Genomic DNA, 12,049 nt, shown 5'->3' on the forward strand with positions numbered 1-12,049 from the left:
ATGCTTCACAAACTTCAGCTAAGGCAATGTCCCTTTGAAGGATTCGATGAGCTCCGATTCAGGCAATAATAAAAGTTGCGAGAATATGCAAAACTATTAACGGGAGGATATTTTCGTCAAATGAATATCTATTTTATGAGAGGACATTTTTGTCAAATACATATCTACCTTTTTTATATGTTATTTTATTAAAAAATCATCTAAGTTAACATTAACATACGAACTATTGTGGGTCCCAAGATATTTTCGGGAAGAACACGCAACACCCTCACATTCAATTGTGTGTTTTTAATTTGTGACTTAGGGTTTTAGATTTGTTTTAAATGTGGAACTTCTTTATGGTCAGCTAGAGCATTTACCTTTCAAAGACCAACTATTAACGTTAAATTAGCCATCATAAAAGTTAAAATGAATATGGATGTGATTACACTGGATAATCAAGTCATTTTAACCGGGAAAAAAATGCGTCACAGAGAAGAAAATTCCTCTGGACACAAAAAAAAGGCATATATAGAATGGTAGATTTCCGAAGGAAAAAATGATCCTTGACAAGAAGCAAACCCACAAAATAAGCCGTTCCAGTTTGGAACACTAAAATGAGGAGAGTTTCGTAAAAAAGGCCTCAATATTTGTAGTTGGCGTCATTTCCTTTGAGGACTTGACATTAAAATTTCTGACCAATTATCCTACTAACAACCAGTACCAGATGATAGGGGTTTCTTGGTAATTCTCTAATCCACTTTTACTGCATATAAATGCGTCCTCGCGTGAGCCAACGAGAGGAAGGAGGGGGCAGGAGAGAAGGAAAACCCCGCGATCCCGTCGGTTTTCCGTCGAATCTCTGCAAATCCCTGGGAATTCCTCCGCATTGCCTCCGATCGATCCCTTCTTTCTCTGTTTCCCAGGATTCATCGCACTCTCCTCCGGATTCCGATCCCTCTCTCTCCCGATTTGCCCCCCTACTTGAGGGAACGTTCTCCTCTCTCGGGGATTTCTGGGGCTTTGGGTTCCGTTTCGCGGGAGGGGGTGAGTAGATGGATTCGGAGGACGACATTCACGACGAGACGGAGGTGGAGTCCCTCGATGACTTCTACAGTGAAGACACGGCGATGGCGAGCGAGGACGGCGAGGCGGACTACGAGTTCCTGGACAACGATAGCGATGATTCTGATGCTGCGGCAATCCGTAGGTCTCAGGTAGAGGGTTTCTTTCGATTATTAATTGTGATTTCCTTTTTTTCTTCAGAATTTTCTTGTTTCGATTAGACAGTGTTCGTTTATTGAAGCGATGCTCCCTAAAAAATTATCCTTTTTTGTTTTGTTTTTTGGGGTCTCGGTTGCTGAATTTTGTTAATTTGGGCCTGGACGACATAATTGAACTCTTCCCTTTTGTTCATAAATATTTGGAGTTTCTCTTGTAAAATTTGAAAATTTTCGCATGGCTGTACTATGGTCGGTGGACTAATGCTTCCATTAACTTATTGATGTGTGGCAAAGAACCCCATCTCTTATCCTATACGACTCCTCTTTGATCTTCTAGTTAATTAGGACATGTTTTGTCCATCACTGTAATAGTATGGTGCGTTCTAGTGCTTACTGTTATTAGGATTTGATAGAAGAATCCGGGACACTCTCGTTGGCTTTTAAATAAATGCTTTGAGAGTTGGAAACTTCGTACCTTAATGATTGAGTAGTGGTTGCTTTCTGAATTTTGATCCGCTAGTACGGTATGCGACGGATTAATTTTAGAGTTTATGTAGAGGCTGATGTTTTTTCACCACCTGGGTATTATGGGTTTCTTGATGTTCTAAACGTAGAAATATGAAGTGGTTCTGTGGTAGATGCCGCTTGTGTAAGTGTGAAATCAAAACTTGTGGAAACTTCAATGAGGTGCACAGGAGAGAGAGAGAGAGAGAGAGAGAGAGAGAGAGAGAGAGAGAGAGAGAGAGAGAGAGAGAGAGAGAGAGAGAGAGAGAGGTTAACACTCATTAGGGCTAATCTCCTCTAAGTTAAATAGAGAAAAGCCTAAATGAAAAATTACATACAAGTCCCTCCTTATATATAAAATATCAAATAACCCTCTTTTAAGAAAAATAAAGCTTAAAACCTCTAAAGGTCAATAAATCTTAATACTCCCCCTCAAGCTGGAGTATAGATATCAATCATGCTCGGCTTGCCACAACATTTTGAGAAACTGGGTCTAGCAAGAGGCTTTGTAAAAATATCTGCAACTTGGTCCTCCGACTTTAGATATTTGGTAGCGATATGACCAGCTTGAACCATTGAACCATATCTCTTACGTAGTGACAATCAACCTTAATATGTTTTGTCCTCTTATGAAAAACAAAATTATTCACTATATATGTAGCTGCCTTGTTATCACACATCATTATCATAGGAGATGAAACCTTCACCTGAAGATCATTTAGTGCGGTTCGAACCCACATTAATTCAGTAGCTGTTTGGGCCATAGCCCTATATTCTGATTCAACACGACCTAACAACCACATTTTGCTTCTTACTTATCCATGAAATTATGGTTATCTCTCATAAACACACAGAATCTTGTGGTAAATTTTCTATCCACTACAGATCCCGCATAGTCAGCATCAGAGTAAGCCACTATTTCCAGGGTTTCACCTTTCTTGAATAATAACCCTTTTCCAGGAGAAGATTTTAAGTACCTGAGTATCATTATTACAGCATTCTAGTGTACTTCAATTGGTTTGTCCATAAATTGGCTAACCTTGCTTACTCGTAAAGCAATATCAGGTCTGGTCACAATTACATATAATAGCTTTCCTACCAGTGAGCGATAGCTTTTGCTATCAACAGGTTTTGACTCCTCTGCAAACAACTGAACTTTATGATCCATGGGAATATTTGTTGGTTTAGCTCCCAACATTCCAGTCTCTTTTAATAAGTCAAGAACGTACTTTCGTTGAGACAAAACCACCCCTTCACGGCTCCTGACGACTTCTATACTCAGAAAATATCTAAGTGAACCAAGGTCTTTTGTAACAAAATGTTTTTAAAGATGAGCCTTTGTAGTTCAATATCTTTCATATCATCTCCTGTAAGGATGATGTCATCCACATATACCACCATAACAACTAGACCTGAGTTAGTTTTCCTAATAAATAATGTATGGTCTGCCGCCGACCTATTAAAGCCAAATCTTGACATCACTTCAAACAACTTTTGAAACCATGCACGAGGACTTTGTTTCAAACCATATATCACCTTTCTTAATCTGCACACCTTCTGACACTCCCCCTCAACCTCGAACCCAGGAGGTTGTTGCATGTATACTATCTCAGACAGATCCCCATATATAAATGCATTTTTCACATCTAGTTGACACAAACTCCATCCATGGTGAACAACTACGGAGAGAACAAGACGAATGGTACCCATCCATGCAACAGGAGACAAGGTTTCAAAGAAATCAATACCATATGCCTGAGTATACCCTTTTGCTACTAATCTGGCCTTGTATCTTTCAATTGAACCATCTTATTTGTACTTTATGATATATACCCATTTGCATCCAACAATGTCAGCATCCACTGGGGAATCAACTAGATCCCATGCATTATGTTGAGACAATAAAGCATCAATTTCTTCTTGCATAGCCTGCTTCCACCTGTTATCAAGTTCTGCCTGTTGATAGTTCAGAGGAATAGTTTCAGCAGATAAAGCTGAAATAAATGCTTTCATCTGACTTCCAATTCTGGCATCGAACACAAAATGAGATATAGGATATAAGGTATATTGTCGTGTCCCTTTTCGTAGAGCGATTGGCCTGTTATCATCAACATGAATGTCACTGTTGTCAGTAGCACTTACCTCAGGAGAAGAAGATGAAGGCACGGGAGGAGGTGGAGCTCTACGCACATATACCAATGGAGGATTATGAATCCGTGAGGAAGATAGAGTTTGGTCCGGTAATTGGGCCACATATTCTAAAGCAAAAGGAGGTACATGAAGTAGAAAAGAATCATCTAGATCAACTTGCATCTGAGTACCAGTACTAGAATAATATGGAATGAACTCCAAGAAAGATACATCCGCACTGACATACTCTCGCCGAGAAATCGGATCATAACATCGATACCCCTTTTGATTTTTGGATAACCTATAAACATACATTTTGTTGCTTGAGCAACTAATTTATCATGGTCAGGTCCAAGTTTATGCACAAAACAGACACACCCAAATACTTTGGGTGAGAAAGAGAAAAGTGGAGCATTAGGATTTAGGATATGTAGCGGAATTTGATCTCCCACGGAAGATGAAGGCATGCGGTTGATCAGATAACAAGCAGTGATAACCGCATCACCCCAATATAAAGCAGGAACAGTAGATTGAATCATAAGGGTACGTGCTACATCAAGGAGCTGCTTGTGTTTTCGTTCAGCCATACCATTTTGTTGAGAAGAATAGGCACAAGTGGTTTGGGGTTGAATGCCATGGTCTTGATAAAATTGCAACAAGGCTTTGGTTTTGAACTCAAGAGCATTATCAGTGCGAACAATCTTGACAACAGATTCAAAATAAGTTTTTATTTCAAGAATTAATGATTTGATAATACTGGAAACTTTAGATCTTTCTTTTATTAAGAATACCCAAAACAACTTAGAAAAATCATCAACAATAACAAGATAATATCGACACTGAGTTCTGGTAGGAATCTTACTAGGACCCCATACATCTGCATGAAGAAGTTCAAAGACCTTATGACTGGACTGACTCTGACTAGAAGGGAACGAACTCCGATGATGCTTGCTCAACTGACATGCTTCACACTGAAATGACGTAGTAGACGGAATTTGAGGAAAGACATAACGAAGCTTTGACAATGAAGGATGACCAAGACGACGATGACACTGAACATGACTGAATGAGTGATCTATTACAACATAAACATTGCCCACTGGATGATGTAGGTAGTAGACTCCATTTTCTTCGTAGCCTCCACCAATCTTCTTCCCTGTCAACAAATCCTGAAAATGACAACCCACCGGGTCAAATATCACTCTACAGTTTAGTTCTTTGGTAAGACAACTCACAGAGAGTAAACTTTGAGGAAATGAGGGAGCATGAAAAACATTTTTCAACTGCAAGAAAGAAGATATAAAAATATTTCCCTGACCAACAACTCATGAGGAACTCCCATCTGCTAATGAGATTCCACGATAAACAATAATATCCTTTAGATCTGAAAAGAAAAGCGAATTTCCGCACAGATGTCTGGATGCACCAGAGTTAATAATCCACTTACTATCATTTAGATGAAGATGATCCCCTGTTGAGTAGGCCACACCATCTACAGGAGAAGAGGAGCTTGAAGGACGACAAGCTATCAACTCATCATATTCTGCTCGACTAAGAGTGATACTGTCACTTGCAGAAGAATTATCATTTGCATTTGCTACCTCTAGTGTTGTAACATTAGCTTTTGGAACATTAGGCTTTGATGCAGAAGAGGTTGGCCGTCCATGCTTATCCCAGCAACGATCTTCTAAATGTCCAGATTTTCCACAGAAAGTACATTGAAGTTTGCCTCTGCCTCCCATACCTCTTCCACGACCTCATCCTCTAATATTCTGAATATTTCAACGTCCATAACCAGATGGGACAGCTAGAGCAGATGACTGGGACATAGGATGAGATTGTGGAAGAGAAATCACAAGTCTACTCAAACGATTGTATGCATCAACAAGAGTAGTTACATCAGATCTAGTCAACATTTGGACTTTTGCAACAGAGAATTATGAAGATAAACCTGTGAGAAACCGAGCAACCATAGTCTGTTCTTGATGATCCTTTTGCTTCGAACAACAAAGAGGCCTATGAGCATTGAGTCTTTCAAACGCTGCTTTGACGGAGGCATAATACTGGGCCAAGGTTTGATCTCCTTGCTGCAAATTATATCTCCTGTTCAACTTGCAGGATACGACTCACATTAGTCTCTTGTGAGTACGTATCTCGAAGATTATCCCATATCTGTTTGGTTGTATTATAGTAAATTAGACCATCTGCAATATGAGGTTCGACACTATTCATGATCCATGACATAACAATGTCATTATCTTCGTCCCAAGTAATATATTTTTCCACTTTTTCATTTGGTTCAGTTTTCAACAAAATATGTTTTCTACGATGTCCAGATACCGACATCATAAAATTTCTGGACCACCTGGCATAGTTTGTTTCATTCAATGTCACAGAAGAACCATACGAGAAGGGATTTGCAAATGCCTTATTGATGCAGGGCAGGTGGTACCAGTACCAGTACCATGTGACCCTGGCACGGCCAGGGAACCCGACCCACCAGTTGGAATGGACCATCGGACCCAGCAGCAGGGTCCGACCCCAAGTGAGTTGGCTCGATGCAGGAAGATAACGCACACCTACTCCAGAAAAGGGAAGACCCAGCTCAGCACCGATCCAGTCCCGAATTGAAAAGCCTTCTTGGGTCTAGGTCTGGGTCCGGGTCCGGACCCGGATCCAGTGACCATCTTTAAAAAGCACGACTTAGGGCTGCGTGAGAGGGGTCTTTGGAGAATCACTACAGTTTATTTTTCTTTTCTCAGCAGCCTTGTTTTCTTTTTCCCTGTCATTCGTTCTTTTTTCATTACAGTTCGTTGTTTACATTTTTTATTCAACTTGTTTATCAACAATCTGCCAGTGACATTGGGTATTTAATAAAATAAGTTTCAACTCACCATTTGGGTGAGATTTATTGCTTTTAAGCCTGTTCAACATCCGACTATACACAGTCGTGCCAGCCCAGCCTTCATCAAGGTTACGCGAGAACTGGAGTGCGCATCGACAAGCCGTGTCTTCACTGCTCTTATCACAGCCCTTTGAAGGCTGCATCAACTTGGTATCAGAGCCCAAGCCTCCTCCTTCAGCAGCCGCATGGCTCAAGAGGCGAGGGACGACCCGGCACGCGGCAAGGAATGGGAAAAAGTCGCTACCGAGGACCCAATGATGCGCATGATGGAGATGATGACAAAGATGCAGGAAAATATGCTGCGCATGAACAGAGAGATGGCTGGAATCACAAAAAAGATGGATGGGATTGACTGTCGACTCGTTGCCATCGAATCGACCGTAGGATCGAACCCAGCAACGACCCAACCAGTGGATACCACCGTGGGCGATGCTGGTATCCTCACAGCTGCAATGATCGACCCAGCCCAAGTGGGTCCTCAGCCTGCGGTATCTTAGGAGGGTTTTGGGGAAGGCCTGCGCCGGACTGTCTGTCGAGAGGCGCGTCAGCAAGGTATGCCCCCCCTGAACTTTGGTGCGACTGCGATGCAGCCGACCCCGGGGCCTTTTGGAGATCCTCCCCTCACTGGCGCAAACCCGCAGGCCTGGCATCGACCCACACACTTGGGAATGCAGGCTGGACCTGGCCTGCATGACCCGAGTTTGACGTCGAATCAGGCAGTGGGTGTGCCAGCGTTTGCCCGTGCAGGGAAGGGTCTGTCAACCCTCCCGGCACCTGTGCGCGGGGTTGTGGTTGCCGGCAGCTCGAAGACTAAGGGGACCGATCCCCTGTGGTCCGGACCTGAACCCTCAGGGACCGGTCAGGAGATTATTTTATTCGGGTCCAGACCCGATTACCGAGGACCACCCTTTGGGTTCTCAGGAGTGGGTCCGGGTCTGGCAGCCCCATACCCAGCCTACCCAGTTGGGTTTGGTTCGCAGTTCGCTCCGAACCCGACCCAACCCGTGATTTTTGAACCCCAAAATGGATCCCATACCGACCCGAACTTGTATCGGACCCGGACGGAACTCCAGCTTGATCTTGAGCGGGGTCAAAACCATACCCATACTCATATGGACAGTGGATCGAGTTCGAACAAAACCTTTTATCCCCACAACTCAATCCCCGATCCGACCTACCCAATTCTGGGTCTGACGAGTAGTTTAGGATTAGGCCCGATCCATATCCAGTCGGGTGAACCATCCCAGTCCTACCCCAACCCAACTAGATACCCGAACTCTAACCAACCCAATAACCCCTTCCCGATCTAAAACCCAGTACCTCGCCCGACCCTACACCCTTATCATAACCCAAACCCTTACTACCCCTTTCCTACCCACTTAGAGCCAGAGACCCAACACAACCCCCCACCTTTAGTAGGACCCCCTTACATACCAGTGCCACAACGACAACCACAGACGGCCCCTGCCCGCGGGCAAACCCGACCGCGACAATTTCAGCAGGGAGCGGCGCGACCTGAGCGTCGACCACCCCTCGGTGGAGTTTGTCAGCACCAGCATCCAGGCGAGCAGTACTGCATAAAGGACAATGAAGCAGCGTGGGACGACAACGCGTTCTGGAGCGAGTATCCTGCAGGAATGGTGGAGGCTCGTCAACAGAGAGTAGTGGAGCATCCCTCCACTTATGGGGTGAAACTAGACCTTCCGGAGTTTGCAGGTCGGTTCGACGCAGAGCAGTTCTTCGACTGGTCTTATGCCGTGCAGTTTTTCTTTGACTACCACACCGTAGCCGAGCACCGTCGTGTCTCTTTAGCGTCTACTCGGTTGAAAGGATTAGCACAGACATGGTGGGTGGAGCTGCAACAATCGAGGGAGCGGCAGGGGCTAGAGCGTATACAGTCGTGGGAGGAGATGCAAAGATTGATGCAATCAAAATTCGTGCCTTTAGATCATGTTGAGAGAGCCTACAAGGAGTATCTAACCCTGCGTCAAGGCACTCGTACTGTGGCGGAGTACACTGCCGAGTTCCATCGTCTTTCTCTACGGGTGCAGATCGAGGAAACTGCCCGCCAACAGGTCACGAGGTATATCTCTGGTCTCCGTCCTGTTATTTCTGACGACTTTAGTTGTATCACGGTTGAGACATTAGATCAGGCCAACAGTTATGCCATGAACGTCGAGGAAAAGTTGAAACGGAGGCAGAAATATAGGACCTCCCGTAGTGAACAGTCCAGTCGACTCAAGTCGAGTTTTCCAACCAGGGGAGCGAGCTCCCCTAGGAAGGAGGACTCAAAGTCTACCCCTAGAGCAGAAGTTAGTAGACCTGACCCATCCGGACTCATATTCAATACCCGGTCTAAAACCAAACCAAGTGAGTCTACCATCCGTTGTTTTAGGTGTCAGGAGCTAGGGCATGTCGCGTCTAGGTGCCCCACTGTGGGCAAAAACACCCATCTCGTCGAAGGTATTGTGGAGTCAGCATCCGAGAGTGAGTCTTTGGTCGATGAGGAGGATGAGAGGGAAGTCGTAGAGTTCGACGACAATGTCGATAATCTATTATCCATCCGCCATGTTTTGACAGCACCCCGAGAGTCGACCCCTGCCGAATGGCTACAAAACAACATCTTTAGAACCCGATGCAACTGTGAGGGTCACGCATGTGATGTTATTATCGACACCGGTGCTTGTGAGAACATGGTGTCCGAGAGTGTTGTGTCTACCTTGAATCTGAGAACCGAGAAACTGTCTCACCCCTACAAGATGGCGTGGTTCAAGAAAGGAAATCAGGTTCCCATCACCCAGCGTTGTTTAGTCCGATTCTCCATGGGGGAGCACTACCACGACGAGGTGTGGTGTGATGTAGCCCCTATGAGTGCGTGTCACATCCTGTTGGGACGTCCTTGGCAGTTTGATCGCAAAACCATTCATGATGGCCGTAGGAACACGTACTCGTTCATCTTTAAGGGTCATAAGATAATCCTTCTCCACATCAAGGAGACGGGGTTTCCCACGGTAGATAAGCCTGAGCGAGTTCCCCGGCTGGCCGGACTATCCTACCGGTCTTTCTTGAACCAGTGTCAGGAGGATGATTATTGTTATGCTGTGGTGGCTAAACCCTCAGTGAGTACGTCGTTACCAGTTCCTACGGACATCAAACCCCTTATTGAAGAGTTTAGCGACATTATGCCAAATGACCTTCCAGATGGTCTTCCTTCCATGCGTGTCGTGCAACATGCTATTGATTTTGTGCCAGGGTCGAGTCTCCCCAATCTCCTCGCATATCGTATGAACCCTTCCGAGCATGCCGAGTTGTTGAGACAGGTCCAGGAGTTACTGCAAAAGGGCTTTATACGTGAAAGCGTGAGCCCTTGAGCGGTACCCGCCTTGCTCACCCCTAAGAAAGATGGGTCCATGCGCATGTGTGTAGATAGTCGAGCCATAAACCGTATCACTGTCAAATACCGTTTTCCCATCCCTCGTTTGGATGATATGTTCGATATGTTGATTGGTGCTTCCATTTTCTCCAAAAATGATTTAAAAAGTGGGTATCACCAGATTCGTATCCGAGAGGGGGATGAGTGGAAAACGACATTCAAGACACGTGATGGGTTGTATAAGTGGTTAGTCATGCCATTTGGACTATCCAATGCCCCAAGTACTTTCATGAATATGATGACTCAAGTGCTACGCCCTTGTATAGGAAAGTTTGTCGTGGTATATTTTGATGATATTTTGATTTATAGTTCATCTTTGTCTGACCATTTGAGTCACGTGCGTCAGGTCTTAGAAATTTTAAGGAGAGAAAAATTGTATGTCAATGCGAAGAAGTGTGAGTTCATGACGTCGTATTCTATTCCTAGGCTTTATTGTGTCATCTGATGGAGTTGAGGCAGACCGCGCGAAAGTTCGTGCGATTGTCGATTGGCCTATCCCAAAGACTATTGGAGAGATCCGTAGTTTTCACGGATTAGCCATTTTTTACCGACGTTTCGTGAGAAACTTCAGCACCCTCATGGCCCCCATCACGGAGTGCCTCAAGGGTACTAGTTTTCAATGGACGCCTGCTGCGGGAAAAGCCTTTATGATCATCAAAGAGAAAATGACCAGTGCCCCTGTCTTAGCCCTTCCTGATTTTAGTGCAGTCTTTGAGGTTGAGTGCGATGCCTCCAAGGTGGGAATTGGCGCAGTCTTGAGTCAGAATCGCAGACCTGTTGCCTTCTTTAGTGAGAAGTTGATGCATGCCAGGTGTCAGTATTCCACTTATGATGTTGAGTTTTATGCCGTTGTACAAGCCCTTCGTTATTGGAGACATTATCTCATTTATAAGGAATTTGTCTTGTACACGGACCATGAGGCATTGAAGTATCTGAATAGTCAAAAGAAGTTGAGTGCTCGTCATGCTAAGTGGGTCAGCTTCTTGCAAGAGTACACCTTTTCAATTCGCCATCAATCTGGTACCCTGAACAAGGTGGCTGACGCTCTTAGTAGGAAGAACAACCTCCTGATGACCATGTCAGTGCAGGTTGTTGGGTTCGAACAGTGCAAAGAATTATATCCCACGGACTCGGATTTTCAACAAGTCTGGGAGGGGTGCATCTTTTCAGATCGCACCCTCGACCCCCGTTTTAGTATTCATAATGGTTACCTCTTCCGTAGGAACAAATTATGTGTGCCCGATTTCTCCCTTAGGCTTCAGTTGATTTCTGAATTACATGAAGGAGGGTTAGTAGGGCATTTCAGGCATGATTAGATGTTCGCTCTGTTAGATGAACGATACTTTTGGCCCAAAATGCGCAAAGATGTTGTCAAGTTCATCCAAGGGTGTCATGTGTGTCAAGTGTCCAAGGGTCATCGTCAGAACAATGGTCTGTATACTCCGTTACCCATTCCTGAACGGTCGTGGGAGCACGTATCCATGGATTTTATCATGGGCCTCCCAAGAACGCCACGTCGTTTTGATTCAATTTTAGTCGTTGTTGATCGGTTCTTCAAAATGGCTATTTTTGTCCCGTGTAAGCGAACCACCGATGCCTCTTTAGTAGCGTCCTATTATTTCAAGGACGTCGCTCGCTTCCATGGTCTACCCCACACAATCGCCTCTGATCGTGACACGCGTTTTATGAGCCACTTTTGGAAATCGTTATGGGTTTTATTGAAGACCAAGCTTCAGTTCAGTAGCGCGTACCACCCCCAGACTGATGGCCAAACCGAAGTTGTGAACCACACCTTAGGAATTAAAACCTGGGATCTAGTCTTGCCTCAAGCCGAGTTTGCGTATAATAGTTCCATCAATAGGTCCACGGGCAAGT

General features: G+C 44.6%; 1 protein-coding gene across 3 annotated transcripts in view; it reads left to right on the forward strand.

Annotated features, from left to right (window-relative positions):
- Nucleotides 1–777: 777 nt before the first annotated feature.
- Nucleotides 778–12,049, forward strand: part of LOC149840902 (putative E3 ubiquitin-protein ligase ARI8) — a 78,750-nt gene continuing 67,478 nt past the window's right edge. For all 3 annotated transcript variants that reach the window (XM_090003443.1, XM_090003444.1, XM_090003446.1), the window contains exon 1: nucleotides 778–1,196. In XM_090003443.1, coding sequence (XP_089859569.1) covers nucleotides 1,035–1,196 — 162 coding nt within the window. In that variant the 5' untranslated portion in view covers nucleotides 778–1,034. The remainder of the gene's footprint in view (nucleotides 1,197–12,049) is intronic.

Source organism: Nuphar pumila, chromosome 4 (assembly GCF_984573655.1).
Source record: "Nuphar pumila chromosome 4, dmNupPumi1.hap1.1, whole genome shotgun sequence".
NCBI lineage: Eukaryota > Viridiplantae > Streptophyta > Magnoliopsida > Nymphaeales > Nymphaeaceae > Nuphar > Nuphar pumila.